We start from the raw sequence: 18198 nt of genomic DNA, 5'->3' as shown, positions 1-18198 counted from the left end.
TTCTCCGCTGGGTTAGTGAGCGAATCAGCTACAGAAAAGGCCCATGTGCACTACAGGTTCCCTAAAGGCAATGTATCTTGTGCTATCAGAAATGCCCTAAGGCATCCAAAACATCCACGTGAGGCTGGCGTGTATGACACAGAACCTATGCTCTTTTGGCCCAGCATCTGAAGGACAGGGAGTGACCTGACCATCTCAAATAGCACCGGGTGCCTATGATTACGCACCTGAATGGTACACTAGGTAAAAGACATTGGAGGGTTTTTTGTGCTGTAACACCACTGAGGCTCTTGCTCCATACTGAAATATGTTTGTGTCAGTGAAAGATCCGACTACTTTAACTGATACCTGGAAATCTTTTTCATCTTCATACAACAAGCTGTCAAGGGTTGGAGTGAATGACTTTCCCCACAGCTCCTCATCACTGTCTTGAGGCTTCTCATGCTCTGTTTTAGACTGAATCTTTGGAAAGGCTTTTTTTTTCTGACAGGGGACTGCAGCACTTCTGAGGCTTTCATCTCCATCTGTCTTTGCTTTTTAAAGAGAAGAACAATGATGTGTATGTAATTGTTAAGCTTTATGAAGATCAGAATTAGTACTTGGTATGAGCATTGCCTGCAATCTTTAACGTGGCTTGGCCAGTGTGATGTAAAGAACAGCCTGGTAGGATTTTTAATTGGCAATCCAAGCCAAATGTTGATTTTGCTCACTGATTTTATTTCTGTTCACAATTTCTGATCAAGATCAGTGACTGAAATTGATCAGAAGTTAGAAGTAGTGGGTCTGTGGGATGGGGCAGGGGAAAAAAATGAGCTTTTATCAGTTCAACTTAAATCCTATGTAGTCCTAAATGGTTAAGAAAATAGGAAAGGCAGCAAAAACAAGTATAAACTTTTTCTATATCTATGTATGTATCTCTGTATGTACATATACACAAATTACTGAAACACAGCCAGTCTACTTATAACTCCGCTGAAGAGCTCACATTTGCAGCTGACTAATTCTCAGGATGACAGAAAATTCTGGACATGGACTGCCATATTATTTGTCTGGGACAGTGACTTGACCCCAGCTTATTGGAACAAAACCTACTCCTCCCAGTAAATATTGTAAAGGTCGGGCAAAGGTAATAGAGCTGAAGTGTTCAAAGTAAACATATATCTAATTCAGAAGTCTTACTCTACATGTTTGCTAGTGCCTGATGATTCCAGAAAGGCCCACCTATGGTTGGAACTGATCAGAACTTAACAGACTTGTTCACATATCCATAACTGCATGGCTTCAATTTTTGCAACTTACTTCTTTGACTTAATTTTGTCCTTTTTTCTCCCTCTTTCTTTACCACACAAAGATGTAAGATAAAACATGTGATACTAAGGAATCCATAGAAACTACCCTGAACAGATAAGCACACTCACACAGTCCTTCTTGCCTAATGGTATATCCTTTTCCTGGGCACACCTGCCAGAACAGACGGAGATTCAGCCCAAAATTTAGTACTGCTTACCAAGATTTTCAGTTCAGGCTGAGCTCCATGAAGCTTCATCTGTTTTTGCTAGCAATTAATTTCTAATTTGACTCCAGTGTATCTCTATGAGCTGAATGACCGTAAACACTTCAAGTAAAAGCCCATGTAGGGTTCGAGAGTGCCCTCTCAGGAACAAGAAAATAATGAAGTTATGTTGATATGGATCAGTAAATAACTGATTAAGTATACAAATCTTGTCTTCATAAAAGATGGCCGATCCTATTAACCACATTCCAGACTAGATCTATATGAGTAATTACGTCCAATATTCTAAACACCAATTTCAATTTTAAAATTGTATTACAGGTAGATCATGGTTTTTATCTTCTTAATGCAAACTACAGACTATCATTGCTGAGGTGGCTGCAACTGAGTGGTAAATTAGGTGTTCACCATGTAAAACAGGCAGTTTGATTAAAAATTTAAGAAATAAAAAGTATGTAAATGTTCCATAAGTTATCAGTTCTTATAAGCTGTTGGCATGTGCATTACCTGCATACTCTCTACACTCTGTTTCTTTCATTTCATCCTTAGGAAATTCATCTTGCAAGCCAGCTGCCTGGGTAAGAAATAAATGCCTATGAAATCAAAAAAATAAAGTGAAACTCATATTAGAGGTCTGAATTTTCTCATTGTCCTGTGCAGTCTTTTGGGGTGGGGGGAGGGCACCTTTTCTGAAAGCCATTTGCTGTTTAACCACAAGTGTAGAACAGCGCAATGGTTTAAAAATGCAATGGAGGCAGCCAGGTAGCTTAGTGGCTAATATGCTGCTCTTTTTTTTATTCTTGGTGCCTAAGTTCAGCTATGTCCACGAGACTAAAAGAAAACAAATGTTATAATCTCTAGTCAGTCCAAGATTCAAACCACAGCTGGCAGCTCTCACTTAAAAGCAGTCCAAAGTTTGGAGAAGAGAGAAAAATGGTCACTTCTTAAGACTTGGAGCTTTTTATGCAATATGGCTGAAATCACTGAGCGGAGACTGGAAAATGAAGATGGATCATTTCCATTGTTACATTCTGCTTTTGATACCATTAGCATTGACATTTTGCAGCTAAATTAATCTTTCTCTCGGGAACAAGTTAAATAATTTCAATAGAAAAGAAAACTAATACAACAAACACCTCTACAGACAGACCTATCCCAAGGCCTCTTCCTTACTTAGTACCAGGTCATCTGTTTCACTTGAGATTGCAAAACCCCATATATTTGTATATTAATCTTCACATCCTTAAACATTTTGCCAACAGTAAAGAAAAAATCTGTTAGTCAGCACTTGGTCTGAGAAGTTGGGTCTGAGACACTTACAACAGAAAGAAACTATTTCCAAGCCCCTATCGTATCCTCACTAAAAGAAAGCGAGTGTCACTAGGTTAAAATAGATTATTAAAGAAACCATTTTCTTCCCTGAATTTTGGTATTTAGGATGCTACAATGTCACTGTCAACCATCAGAGATGCAAGTCACACACATAGTCAGTCAAATCCTGCCCCCCCTCAACTTGGAAATTACCTTGGCTTTCTTGTGGGAAAGCCCAAATAGCTTTAGAGGCAGAAGGCAGCATTATCTGTTAAAAAAAATCAATCACTTTTGAGTCTGCAAAGGCATCATTTTACCTGGGTACTCTCAGATTCTGAAGTCTGCTATCTATCAGTTTTGTCACTAAACTGATATTTTCTTCTTCCAGGAGCTGAATAGAGGCTTTCAAATCACTCACTTCCTTTTGGTACACCTTAACCTTTTGACAATTTTAAAAAAAAAAAAAAAAAAGATCATCTTAGAAAGACTATACTCATTTTGGAAAGCTTTCATAGTAACTATCTCAATAGCACATACCTAGAAAGAACGCAGCTGTATCAGCAAGACTGTGTATCTGGTGGAGAAACATAGTGACACATTTTCAGGCAAAAGGAAGGTTTCTCTGGTTCTTTCACACCGTTTTTAGAACCCTTTACTGGTACAACACTGTCAATCACAGCCACTCCTTTGGGCTATGCAACCCTGATAGCAGAACTTTCTCATGCAGCCAAACAGGTCTGGGAGACAGAAGCTCTGGGTTTTTGTTTTTTGCTTTCATATCAGAGCTTTGAGAGAGAAAAACCTTCTTTGTAGAATTGTTCAGGCTCTTGCTCAGCAAGTGTTGCTTTTCTAATTCCTGCCTATACACAAAACCTTCTTACACAGAATTAGTGAAGTTTTCAGTCCAAGTTATCCAAAACGTTGGCTAAACCCCAGGTTCTACTTTCTTTTGGACTGGTAATTTCCCCATATTGCCATGAAGGTATATTAAACAAAGGATATCAGTTATTCAGTTCCCACAATTCCCCTCACTTTTCCTGAAGTACAAGCAAGTTCTTACCCCTTCACTGAGAATCGGAATGTACTGGGAACGTACCTTCCCAGAAATCTTAGCCATACACACAAGTTAAAAACAATATCTAGTGATCTGAATGCATCTGTTCTCACCAAAGCCAAATTAACCCAGCTATAATAATCTACATTTGCAGTTAAAAACTAGTTCCCATTTCTCCCAGGGATTAAAAAAGGTGAAAACGACAGGACATTAACCAGTAACAGGATGTGGCTTGGCACGATGAGGTGATGCAGCTTTGCACCATCTTGGTGTGACATGGTAACCATGGAAAAAATGTGACTGAAGTCTCCAAATCTGTTCAAATTTGGAAGTAACTAGTTTAGGGCTGTTTTGGTAAGTCATTTTTCAGTTCTGTGGCCAAACTGAAAAAAATGATAAATTTTGAACGAGGAAAAAACTGAAATGTTTGGTTGATTTCCTCAGAAGAAAATACCAGAAGAATCTGTCAGCTACATATAAACATTAACCTGAAAGAAAATATTTCATCTATATCAGAAAAGCACAGAAAATGAATGAGTGAATTCAGAGGACTGGAGAAGTTAGTGATAACAGTTTTGTTTTCCATAATAATTCAAAGCACTAATTCACAACATCGGAAACTTCTAGTTGAGAGGAAAGAAACCCACATCCCTCAACTCTCAGGAGAGGGCCTGTCAGGACATAAGGGTACTCCAAAATGGATGTCTGCTGTTGACACTGCCTAATGTGTGTAAAATTTGTAAGTGTTCAGTGAGACAGGGAGATGGGAAGGGAATTCATACTCAGTCAGTGATAGGATGAATAGATTCAAGCTTCTGTTTGTTTATACAAATTAAAACATTAATTCTCTCCTGTTGACCCCTACTTCATTGACCCAGAACCTGTGGTTTGGACACCCTCCCTGGAAAGTTAAAGATGTAGGCTCAGCGCTTATTAAGGGGAAGGAGGAAAGTCGTATCCCTGCATACTGGCAAGTATCTTAAACTAGTAGGTAAAAGGGAGAAAACTCTGCCAGGTTTGTTGATGTGGCACTGAAAAATAATAAGTTCATTTATTAATTTCCCAAAAAGTTTTGCTCATTTCTAAACAGTGAGGTTGTAAAGGTGGGGAAGGGTATTTCCTCCTGCCAATCTCTTGCTTAGATTTGATCACAACAAAGAATCTGTATTGATTGAAACCTACACAATCAAACTTTCACCATGGAATAATCAGTTTCCTAAATTTGGTCCACAAAAAACTTTCTTTATAAGAAAAGTGACAACTATCTAATATATAGCTCTAAATTGCCATTAAAGGGCAATATAAAAGGTATCAAGTAATCAATTACAACTATATTAGATTTTGATTTTCCTTTCTTTATGTACCAATCTTCAGGGTTTCTTTATTAGCTCCCGTTTAAAGCTGTCTCAAGTCCTTTCTCCAAAAATGTTTCCAACATCCATATCCATCTTCTTTCAATACAGCAGCACTAGAACTTTAATGCAATTCAAAACTACAATCTTCAGATATTTACATAGCTGAGCCTTTACACTATTTAGTATCCTTATCTCCACAGATATGAATACTTCATGGTATGGAACGTTGTGGTCCTTCATATAACTGCTTCGGCAGGAAAATGGGTCCTTCATTTGTGAAAGCAGCTGTTCACCTTTTACCTTTATTCACCACATACACTGTTTGCTACTCAGGATTACAAATTAATCACAGGACAATTACTCTCCATTTTCTAGGAAAGCCTTCAAAGGCCCACCACTGGAAACATTTATGACTGTAGGCCACTGTATTTCAAACCTGAACTGCCATGATAAACTGTACGCAAGTGATCCTCTTACCTCTTCTTTTAGCCGTTCATTCTCTTCAATTTCTCTGCAACAGTTTTTGTCCAAGTATCTTACCGCATTCTGAGAAAACACAATTTAAGATCATCTCATCTGAAACCAGGACTTTGACAGTGCTGCACACATTTTGAAGAAGAACCTTCTGTTGTTTAGCAGGAAATAATTAAGAAACATCCACACAACAGACTGTAGCATCCCTCGAAGGATTACAAGGGGATTTAGTCCACAAGGCCAGCTGTTTCTTCTCTATCATCCTGCCTAGTGCAATTTATATGTCAAGCAATTTACCAATATTTTATAATTTCCCATACCAAAATAGGACATTTTCTTTTTGCCTAACAAGTTCTCCTGTGTTCCCAATACAGCTCAAATCTTCCTGTCTTCATGAAATCAAAGCTTTAGCTATTAAAAAGCCTAAGCAAAATCACAAATGAGGCAGTACTGATCAAGTACTGACAAGTGAATTAAACATATAGAGGTCTATGCTAATGACCTAAGGCTACAATTTAATTATTGATGTCAGTAAGAAGAAAGGAACAATAGGTAGGGAAGATGCCCCTGTAGATCACCAAATGCAGTCCTTTGGATTATGTTCTCACATGACTGAAAATTCCAGCACCAAAGTGAGGAAATTTAAATACCTAATGGGCCCAACCAGTGTTTTGTACTGAAGCGTGCTTTGCATTTTGTGAGCATAAAAAGTAAACCATGTTTGCAAATCAGAGCTGGCAGAGACAAAAAAAATATCTATATATAAATAAGCCTAAATTTTACTGTAGACTGCACTATTTTGGCATTTTTGAAATGTTGTACTTTACAAGTACAAAACAACTTTTTTTTTTTTTTCAAATGGATGTATATTTCTATGCAGACAATCTCTTAGTGTTTTATTGCTTTTTGACATCTACGCAAACATCAAAATTGAGGTCTCTGCAAAAGCGACATGTTCTTGAACAAGACATATCAATGCACGGTGCCCTTGTCCCATACCTTGTTTGTAAAATGCCCTCACATCTACTCATTGTTAGTCTGATGTTAAAAAAAAAGTATATGCGTGTATAACAATAACCATTGCCATGTTTAGTAAAAAAAATACAGTTTATTTTACTCTCAATTTATCAGAAAAGCTCCAAGTCTTAATTTGAGTTAAAATAATTATTAATGCAGAGTACATAAATCCTAACTATGACACAGTTAGCACTCTTAAAAACGGCAGAAAGAATACCTCAGGGGCCTGTTCCTTACAGAACTTCATGTGTCTCTCAACCAGCCTGTCATTTTCTTCTTTCACTGCTTTCAAAGTATTTCTATAATATTCTTCAAAATAAAAATGAAAAGCAGAAATCATTATCTGACATCAATTTCTCCTGACAACAAATGATTGGCATGTTGTTCCTAAACTGGAACTTATCAGCCAGCGTCACATGCATAGATCCCCCACAGAAAAGGATTCAAACATCCTTGTCCATAGAAATTGTCCTCCTAAATCCAAAACACAGTAGTGTTAACTACAAAACTAGAAATCTGAAGCTGCTTACACATTTCTGCTGGCAACTACAACGGCTAATAAACTGAGCCATTCTCTGTTAAAATATTGGTATCTTAACACTGAGTTTTGTCTCTATCGATAGCAGAGTTCCTGGAGTCATGCAGGACATTTGCTTAGAAAACTTATTTTTTAGGTATAGAAGCATATTGGATCATCTTATACACCTGGCATTTTTTTTTCAGTTAACATACAGAGCCTAATAAATTTTCTGACTTATTAAAGCCTTCCAGGGGGTTCTAATTTGACAACAGGACAAAATTGAGAATGTGGCAATTGTCTCAATTATTTGCTTTCATCATTACTTGTGGTCATTATTTAGAAAGTGTCTTACACCTAACTGAGTTTGTTTGGCTCCAAGTTCTAGTCACTTGCTATTTAATTATTTCATCCTTCCCTTCAACTGGTTTTGTGCTATTGGAAACAGCCCACTGCTGCCCGGTATTTTCTCCTTTTGAAGGAATGAATGAGATTGAAGTAATTCTCTTTTAAGGAAGGCACTTCATACTTGTCCCAGAAGCTTGAAATTCAGCCTAGCTCTGCACTTGTGTTGCAGACAGCCTGTTGCTGATCTGGCTAGTCATGGACCCACTGTGGAGTTAAAGGCAGTCAAACATGAAAGGTGCATTAGTTCTTAATTTAACCCTGTGAAAGCTAGCCTGCCTCAGTCAATCCACCATCTAGACTTGGCAGAATGAAACGGAAGTACTTACATGCTACAATTAATGCCTCTTTTTATTATTTCAGACAGCTAAACAACCTGAGTTTTACTGGGAGAATGAAGAAAAGGAGGAACTGTTCAGACATACTTACTGTTTCTAAGGAGGCTATTTTCCCTAACTCTCTCATTGCAACACTGTTTTCCCCAGACCTCACGTTAATGTATGGCTCTGTTTTGCTTCCTGTCCCCTCCAGCAATTTTGTTTAAAATGTCATCTCCAGATCAATGAACTGTGCCAGCATCAAGCCCTTCCAGTGGCACCTACAGAGACAGAAACCTCTTCAACTGTGCTTATTCCCTAAGTCTGTTATACATTCGAGGAGTGAACAAGCCCAATTTGCTGCCACATCACTCTGGAAACTTGTTAGGTTTTTTTTTTGTTTTGGTTTGGTTTGTGGTTTTTTGTAGGCTAGAAGACTACTTCCCAGCCACTTTATAAGTTCAATTTTAGGAAGTTGAGTAAAATTGTATGCTAACATCCGGTACTGGCAGCATCATTTTGCAGTATGTTAATTAGGCAACTGCTATATGTACCTCTGTAACAGTCTTCCTATAAATACACTTCCATTCGACCACAAATTTTTGGCTCTGTACCCTGTGACATGCAAGAGGTCAGACTGAATGTTCCTACTGGCTCATTCTGGCATTCTATATAAAAGCTCATTCTCTTTTTCATTTAATATTTCAGCAGCTATATAGCAAAGTTTTAAATTGATTAAGAACATGGAAAATGCATAATGAAAAATATGAACCTCTCCTGAATAAAGAGATAGATATCTGACAAGCTATCTGGCAATGTAGAAAACACAGTGCAGATCTTAATCGTGATAAAATATGTTTCAAGAGACAAAAAGATAGCTAGCTGGCTCTTATCCACCGTAGTTGATGCCTGGTAATGGTTGGCACAGAATATACAGAGACCCTTAGAGCAGTGTCACTGCCTGTTACTACCAGCTGCTTGGCAGTGGTCATGCATACTGAGAGGGACATAAAGGAAGAAAACCAGGACATCCTTCTCCCATTAGAAGCATGGGTTATGTAACAGTAAAATATTTAAATGATTTTCAAATAATGCAGTAGTAAAGAAATCTTTGTAAAGCACTCGGCACCAGAATACATAAGCTCTTAAATTAATTCCACTGTTGTGTCAGTATTGAAACAGTTCCCAGTATTTGTATATGTCTGTACTGGCAATTTTGCAGGGCCTCATACATGAGACTAGGAGGCAAAGTTCAGACCACTGGCTAAACAGCTCCCTCTAGTTCTGCATTTAAACCACTCTGTTCAATTCAAAAGACTGTTCCAAGGATGAGCTCATAATACTTTCCTGTCAAAGGAGTTTTCAACATGTGAAGCGCTTGTAGCATGATGAGAAGCAACAAGAGCAGAGTCAACATTTTCAAGTATGACTGCTAAGAGAACCCTGTGTGTAGGCGACCTAAATACACGTAGACTTATTTTTAGGAAAACCACTGTCCCTCATAGTAACATTTTTTAAAAAATGGGTTGCCTGTATTTTACAAGAAAATTGTCAGAAGACAAGCTTATGAGTTTCTTTAAGTGCTTATAATTTCTGTAACTTTATCAATTTCTTTAATAAAGGGACTTTCACAGAGAGAGAAAGTTCTTCTGTTTTACAAGGTTTATGGAGCCCAGTTTAGGTGCACTGTCTTGGAAAAGTTGATATAAGTTACTATAACTTGACATCAGAATAGATTTATAATTTAATTAATTCCCAGAAGTAATACAAAAAGAGCTTGTAAGACTTGCATTACACTAGCTGTAAACTGACCTGTAGCCCTGTGATGGTCATCTTTGACTTGCTTGATGTCTTTTTCCAGATTCATAATCTTGTTGGCCTGTATTTTACTTCCTACATTTTTGTACTCCAACCAATAATCCCGCTCAGCCTGCTTTTCTGAAAGTCTTTGGCCAGTTTCTTCAATCTGGGAGTGCAGATCTATTAAATTAAGAATGCCAGAAGACAAGTTCCTTACCAATTTCTTGAACTGATAGTTCATAATTCTTATGACTTCATCAAATTCTTTAATTAAGGTGCTTTCACTGGGATTAGAAAGAGAAGGGTGATTCTTCTACACTACACTACATTACAACATGATGGCCTCACATAGTGTCAAGGGCCACCATCATTGCTGAAAACAGCTTGATCTTATTCTGCCAAGGAGAGACAACAGTTCTCACTGAAATGTTGTAACCAAAGACAGACATGTCTCCCATGGAGAATGTCAGGGATGGCAGCCAGAACTGACAACAATCAAAACTGGTGATTTTTGCTGCCATCAATAATTTTTTTTAAGCTTCCAGTGGAGGCAGTGCATAGGGCTTTCATGAAGTTTCACTTAATGGAAAATATGAAGCCTCTGTACTTGCACAGTAATAGACATCACCTGGAAGGAACAAAAGAGAGTCTAATATATAGGGTCAGTTTCTATAAAAGACCCACTTCTATTGAATTTTAACTCAACTTAATTAACAGGTTTACTTATAAGCCTTCCACAATCACAAACTAGGCTTAGGGAGCTTAATTTTGGGGAAGAAAAGCTTTATGCTTTTTATGGAACAAAAGGAAGTTTAATCTCTATTTAAAATGCAAAAAAAAAAGTACTCAATCCCAACTGTGTAAACTGCAAACCACGCTTCCATGAATCACAACATACCTTTCAGAAGTTGTTCTTTGTCCCTAACGTACTGCCATGTTGCTTTCAATGACTCTTCCACGTCATCCCTAGTTACAACCTCCTTTTCATCTTGTTCTTTCTCTTGTTCTTCTATCTGTCTTAATGTACGCCTGATTTGTGCCTGCTGTTCTTCCTTCAGAAGGTCATTCTACGAAAGAACAACAGGAGAAAAGGCATGTATTGAAACATTTTCAAATTAGTTTTCAAAGTTACAAACTTAAGTAATGAAGAAAAGTAAAATCTGACCTAGTGCCAGGTGCCAGGATGCACTGCAAAAACACTCAGCTAAAGAGCTGTTCTTCATATTTGAAAAGGATGGAGCCTAAAAAGAGTTTGCAAGTCTCAGAAGTTTCTCAGTAACTTCAAGACCATTACAAGGAATCGAGAGACAAATGACTGCTGTACTTGGTGCAGCACGTGAATAAGTCCCCTGTTGCCTGGAAAGAAAGTTCCTTGTTGGTCGATTTAATAACAATACTTATTTGTAGGAGTTATTTACTTCACTTCAACATCCTTCATGACTATTTACCACCTTCACATAGAAATATCAGACAATCAAGTCACCTCCATGTAACCACGGTAGAGGGTCTTGTCAGAGTTGGAATTAGTTATACCTACTGATTCCACAACCGTGATTATATCCCCTTGCCCCTGACCCTCTCCAGTGACACATTATTTGAAATTACTGATCATGTATGTTTGCTCCCAAAGGATACCGTAAAGGAGCAAATAACCATACCAGCCAAACTGTAACAGTAACTATGCAGTAGAGAGACTCTGAAACATTCCCCACTTCTAAACAGATTAAGTCTAAACCGCTCAGAAATATTAAGCAGGAAACAAAGAAGGGAGCCCTAAGAACTGTCAAAACATGACTAAATTGAACAAACAGCACTTAAAGCATGCCCTGAAGTACCTTTCACAGTCTAAAATATGAAGGAGTCCTTGAGAGATACGAACTAGCAGCAAATTGGGGGAATAACCATAAGAGACCTCAGATGTCTGCAGAGAGAAGAGCCAAATGCCTCTTCCATTGATAGTTAAGGCCACAAATGAAACACAATCCAGGCTTCAAGACTGAAAGAAACACCAATGAAAGCTAAACAGATGGATACTTACAAAAGCAGGGCAAGTATCAGGCACTGGAAGGACAGAGAGATGTTGTTTCCATGTTTCACTGCTATAGGAAGAGCAGGCTGCAACTTGTTTAATCACATGATCCAGTTTAAGGATTTCTGAGTGATTTGAATTCATTTCATTAGGTGACTGTTTTTATATCCACTTTCAAAGTTCACTGCTCTCAGTCATCAGATGCCATCTATTACGGTTCTTTATATGAGGTTCTTTATATACGATTGTTTAAAGTGTCACTCGGGTGTGATCAGTAGTGACACAACCTTGTTTCTAAAAATCACTCCACACAATTCTTAACCACAAGAAAGTGACTCTTCTTCGAGCACTGCTAAAAATTGCATCTAGACAATTGTGTGATGCTCTTTCTTTGTTCATTGTAACTAAGTTTGCAAGAATAACTAGACTCTTGCAGATATGCATGCAATTCCATTACCTTGGAATTGAATCAAAGATGGTCAGCAAACCTCAGTACTTGGTTAGATCTGCTAGTACTACTGACAAAAATGAAGTTAATACAGTTTATTCTTCAGTGCACTGAAAGTGTATTCTTGACTTCCTTGAGGAATATTTGCAGGATTGTTTAAAAAGGCGCATCTGAACGCACTGCAGTAAAGTTACAACCTGAAAGGTAGGCTCGCTGTCCTGTTTGCTGCAGAGTAAGAGTAATACTTAGGTGGTTACTGAGGGTGTCATGTGCATTGGAAAACACCTTCACTGAACTCACTTTTACCTCCTGTGTCCCATTCTGCAATGTTCTACTTCTGCACCTCCTTTTTTGCATGGTTGTATTTAGGACTCTTGTGCTTCACATCACATTTAATTCAGATAACACTTTAACTTTCAAGCACATAAAATGGCTCACTAACTCTAGTGTCATTGCCTGTAAGAAATTCACTGCAATGACCAGTTATAGTACATATTAGGATCAGAAGAATAAAATTGAGTCTGTGAGTTAAAATACCACATATAAAATGTGTTGGGAGAAAGATGGTCACTTACTCTCTCATGATATTCTTTGTTCTTTTTTTCCACTTGTTTCAGATCAAGCAAAACCCGATCAATTGCTGCTTCATTGGTCTCAATTCTGTGGAGAAAGAGAAAAGAAAGAGAAGTTCTTACAAAAACAGAAGAGAGCAATATTATTTAAGCTAGATTAGATGTAAATACTACCAAAATGTTTATTTTTGTATCATATTTCTTGACTCATTCCCATAGATACCACCGTCTGCTTACTACGCATAAAGAAAGGATTTCCCATACACATCTGGACCTTCATGTTAGTTTGGATCTCGTACTCCTACTGAGAAACAGACTCCCTGATTATATTGTTGCTTTGTAACCACTAGAGAAGATTAAGCTGCTTTATTCTTTCTGGATGCGGTTTAGCTGACCTATTGCACAGGTCTCTTTTAAGACAAGATTATTTGTGCTCCAGAAATATTTATTACTTACCACTCCCTATAGAGGAAGCTTAGGCAACTCTCTCAGACATTGGTCAGATGAATCCCAAACTGGAGAATTAAATGGAATTCAATTACACTGAAAATTTGGTTTCATGAGATTCATAAACTGCATTTGTACACCAAGAACTTGTTAGCTTTTAAGAAGTGCTAAAGGAACAGGGACTGCAGCCTGAGTAGTTTCCTCTAAGTATGTTCATACATTTTTGTCAAAGAACTAGCTCACTGCTTTCATAATTTTTACAGACTACTTGTCATCCTTTTTGCCACAGCTGTAAAATAAGCATTTTTTTTCTGGTGTTCTCTCTTCCAGAATGTGAAATGCTGGGTTGCAAATGCTGTCTATTTGCAAAATTCTCTGTAACCTTTCTCTCTCTTCCCAGAATTCATTTTCCATACAGCACAATAGAGGCAAGTATTACAATTATCACAATATCTTTTACTGTTTCAACAGCTATTGTTCCTTGGGCTTTTTGGTTTGGGTTTTTTTTGCCCCTCCCTATTGTACTAAGTTGTTTTAAAAGAAGAACATTTTTTCCTGGTTAAGTTTAGATCACTAAGTCATGCAAATTGCAGGTTACTAGATTTGCATCCTCTGGTGGCAGGGTTCTCCAAGGTATTCCTCAGATTTTCCATTAAGTACAGGAATATTAGTTAGGGAGTCCAGAACTGACATATAGGGGTATGGTGGTGATGGGTACAGCAACAATATCTCACTTATTAGATAGAGGTGACAGCTTGGCCGCATATTGTGACCTCCTAAATTACCTGCCATTTAAAACCATTTCTGTATTTTGAATACTGGTGCTGATCTTAATTTCTGCTGCTTTAAGATTTTCCTTTAAGTGGCCGTCCATATACATCACTGTGTTGATGTCAAAAATGTATATGAGTAGAATTTATTGTTTTGTCTGCTATGTAATGGAAATTTCCTCTTTAGATTATTTTTCTATGGTATTTGTCAGATTCAAAGAGCTAAAAAACCAGCTATTTTTCTCAACTCTGGATACTAGGTTTCATCTAGATGATTTAATCATCTAGAAACAACGCTCCTCTCCAGTACCGTGACAGTTTTGTCAGTCATCTATAGGATGTTACTAGGGTGAATCATTCACGGGGTGGTTGTTCCTAACAAATCCTGAAACAGAAAACTGTACTGAAAATGCAAAAAAACTGGTGATAAACCCTAAAGTGAAATGTGAGAGATATTAGCTTGGATGATTACGCTGCTTTGTTCAATAAAGTCATACATGGGAAAGAGAGAGCAAGGGGGAGAGAGAGGATTGAGAGGGATAAGGATAAAGACAGAAAGAAAAATACTTTTCTTCCCTTTTCCCTCTACTGTTGCTATAGAAAGTAAATATCCTGTGTCAGTACAGCACACATTTCAGTAGAAGACTTCAGATAAATGAGTCATTCGCTTGGATATTTGAATATGCATAACTAATTTTATCAGAAAGTGGTGGGGTTTTTTCTCAGCCTAGTAATACAGTTTGCTTATTTCTTAGCAAAATAGATGGGTTGGTTTGTTGGCTTTTTGGATGGTATTTATTTGTGATATGATTCAGCTAAATCTGGTCTGTTTCCCTATGGAAACTTGTACTCTGTTCTTTGTAAAATTAAATAGAAAATCCCACATAAACCCTGTAAACATCCTATAGATGTCACTAGAGCTATATATGGTGCTCTTTGGTTTGCTTACCCTGCTTTTCTTTCCTACATCAAGGCAGTACTCCTTGCTCCCTAAATGCTGATAATTGTTGAATATTGTATGCTGTTGAGGTTTTTCCCTTTCAATTTCTGTCTCTTTGCTAGAAGTCATAGAGCTTAATTTTAACCTTTTCAATCATCTACTTAAGAGACTGGAGATCAAATACGTTGGACTATTTTGTAACTACTTCTGCCATTCCCCTCTTATTTTTCTCTGCTTGGTTTTAAGACACCTTTAAGTTATCCCTCCATTATTTTCAAAATAAAACACTTTCCTGTGTGCCCCACCCTAAGCTGCACCAAAGGAGCAAACTGTAGGTCTTAAGGTTCTGGCTAGTGACTACATACATTTGTGAACACAAAGGAATCCTAAAAATACAGTCAAATGCGATCTTGCAACTTCAGAGTATGCTGATGAAAAATTTGCTACTAACAGACAAAAATGTGGGGGTTTCTTTGTTTTAATAAACTTCTTTTTCCCCAGGTTGCAACATAATGGCATAAAATTATTTCTGAGCCACTTCAATGCCTTCTTAAACTTATAGTTTAAAAAGCGTGTATTTCCAAAATAGCCTTAAAAACCCAAAACAAGAACAGTACACAGCTGCCACAGTCAATCAGCTTGGCTCTGAATTGGATAAGTTGTCTTTGTTACCTGCTTTAGCCATTCACATATTCTTTATAAGTGAAAAGTTAAATATACTAAACTTACTGAAATTCTAGTAAGGCTTCTGGGAAATCTGATTCAGGTTCTGCAAGTTGCTCTTCTGGTTTCTCCTCTTTCTTCTTCTCTTCCATGCTTTTTGTTGTAATTGTGCTAGAAGTTAGATCTGAAGGGAGGAAAGGGCAAGCAGAAAAGAAGAAAAAAACCTGAGAAACGAATGACTTACAAAACGTCATATGTTCACCAGCCTTTGCCACTTGTGACAAGTTCTTAATAGTTCTGAAATAAACAAAACAAGATGCTTTGTTGACAACAGTAACCCTGCCCTGGGTAGCACTGAGAACCCTGGTTTTGGGACATACTGAAGTGTTGTCCGGAGTAAAGATAAATTCGTGAACAGTGGCTTCTATTACTAGTTACTTACTGCATCCCTTGTTGTGGGTTCTGTTTTACATTCTTGCAAATCAAACAAGCAGTTATTCCTTTTCCAGTCCTTTGTCTCTGTTTCTTTATCAGGCTTGTTTTATCGAGTCCACTTGTTAATATGCATCTCTCTCTTTCTCCTTCTGTTCTCCTAGCACTATGAATATTTGCCTTTCACGGCAACTCTGATATCAGTTTTCATTGTCAGAGCTGGAACAAAACCACTCTCTGAAGGGATATGCATGTCAGCAGTATTCCCTGGGTGTGTTGTCACAACTACCAACCTCAGAATTCAACTGACAACGAATAGTTCTGCAATGGAACTGGTAGCATATATTATATAAAATAAAAAAAATTCACAAGAAAAGAGTATTTATAAAGATTCTTCACTTTCAGTGGTCACATAATCAAATGCCAAAAAACAGATTAGTTCATATAACATAGGAAATTTTATTACTGAATGAGTAGAAACATTGTATATAACTTGTTTTCATATTAAATTGCTTTTGGGAATTTAAGTTCTGAATTCTCACAATTATCACTCTAATAGCTATAATTGGTACCAACTTGTTCTGTGACTAAATACAGCAGGCTGGATACTTTTTCTATTAAAACGAACACAAGGAAACAGAAAAAAAGTGTGGAAAACCACACAGCAAGCCTGCCAAATCGATGTAAAATCAAGGGAATGAAGTTAAACCAACTATCGACAGATGCACTCTAATCCATATGCTGGTGCATGCCTTCTCGCTGCACTCACCATACCCTGAAGCAAGGCAATGTCAGCTTTCTGTATACAAGATAACTTTCTACCCTAAATAAGTAGTTGATGCCTGCTGATGAAACAAGCAAGGGCGCTGAGGGCAGGCAGCATGCTGCATATTGCAGAAAGGTGTGTAAAAGGAAAGCTCACTGTGTGGCAGCTCTACAAGTGAAAGAAAGCATAAACATACCTTGGAGTCTATGTTCCCAGGCAGTTGCTTAGACCTTGGAATATCTTTTTCATAATGTTTTATCCAGAAGAATTTTACTTCTGCTTGGTTGGAAACCTGCTTGTGCAGATGTTGTCTGTTCTGCTGCTGAAGAAAAGTTCACACTCCTAGGGACAATTGTCTAGAGCTGTCAGTCACCATCTTTGTACCACCAGATTATTTATTTTGCAGATACAGCTAATCTCATTCACAGAAACCTGGAAAATTCTGACTCCCACCAGCAATGTCTTGAACTTCTGAAGTGTCCCAGATCAAAGTTTTAATGGTTGCTACACATTAGTAAAGTATTTCTACTATGGAACTTCAATACAATCATGCCTATGTCACAGTATCCCTTACTGACATTTACCATCCAAGGAAAAATCCTTTTATACTTGAGCATCCACTTGAGTCCAAAGCCATATTAAGTCCTTAATATTCACACACAACCTTTGCAGATACCAATTCAAGTTAAGCTCCGGTTTATTGAATTGAGCATTTTTCATTAAACTTTTAAAAATCCTGAACACATGACTGTTCTAAGACTGAGATTTTAAAAAAAGACCAAGTGAATTAAGAAAAAATCTCACTGAGTCAGTAAGTTAGGTACTTAGCTCCCCTAGACCCCTTTGAAATTTCCAGCCCAAATGCACAAGTGCGTTTTTTAAGTATACAAAAGAATCTGTCATCCTTCTTCAGTGCAAAATTAACTGGGGAGGTATTGATTCCACTTTCATTTGAGAATTTATTTTACTGAATTTTCTCAAAAATGGAAGATCACTGCAGCAGTCCTTAGCTTGTGGGGTTTTTTTAATGATCTCTGCCTTCCACTAAATAGATAATCAAATCCCCTAGTTAAAACTGGATACAAACTGAAACATTTTGAGCAGTAGTACTTTGAAAAAGTTTTGGGTTTTTTTTGGAACTCCAGCCCCAGGTCAGCTTCAGTGATATATTTTTGAAATTCTTCCTGTGCAGGAAGCAACAAGAAAGTCTCCAAGCTGTACAACAAGATAAAAACCCGACACTATAACAACAGATTTGCTGGCTTTTGCAAACCATGGAAAATACACACACATGAGAGAGAAGGAAACTTATTTAAGGGTACTGTGAATTCACTGCAGATTTTAAACCAGCAGGAAAACATTTGCAAG

At 37.5% G+C, this 18198-nt stretch overlaps 1 protein-coding gene across 1 annotated transcript in view; it reads right to left on the bottom strand.

Moving 5' to 3' along the window:
* The window catches only part of CCDC83 (coiled-coil domain containing 83), a 16404-nt gene extending 620 nt beyond the window's left edge, over nt 1-15784 (bottom strand). Inside the window, exons 1-9 of the mRNA XM_009881204.1 lie at nt 15699-15784; nt 12816-12900; nt 10662-10830; nt 9776-9943; nt 6942-7033; nt 5711-5779; nt 3142-3263; nt 2021-2106; nt 349-533 (exon numbers count right to left, since the gene is read on the bottom strand). Coding sequence (XP_009879506.1) covers nt 349-533; nt 2021-2106; nt 3142-3263; nt 5711-5779; nt 6942-7033; nt 9776-9943; nt 10662-10830; nt 12816-12900; nt 15699-15784 — 1062 coding nt within the window. The remainder of the gene's footprint in view (nt 1-348; nt 534-2020; nt 2107-3141; nt 3264-5710; nt 5780-6941; nt 7034-9775; nt 9944-10661; nt 10831-12815; nt 12901-15698) is intronic.
* Nucleotides 15785-18198: the final 2414 nt, after the last annotated feature.

The sequence above is a fragment of the Charadrius vociferus genome, unplaced genomic scaffold, assembly GCF_000708025.1.
Source record: "Charadrius vociferus isolate BGI_N301 unplaced genomic scaffold, ASM70802v2 scaffold1, whole genome shotgun sequence".
NCBI lineage: Eukaryota > Metazoa > Chordata > Aves > Charadriiformes > Charadriidae > Charadrius > Charadrius vociferus.
This window is presented reverse-complemented; position numbering and strand designations above follow the sequence as displayed.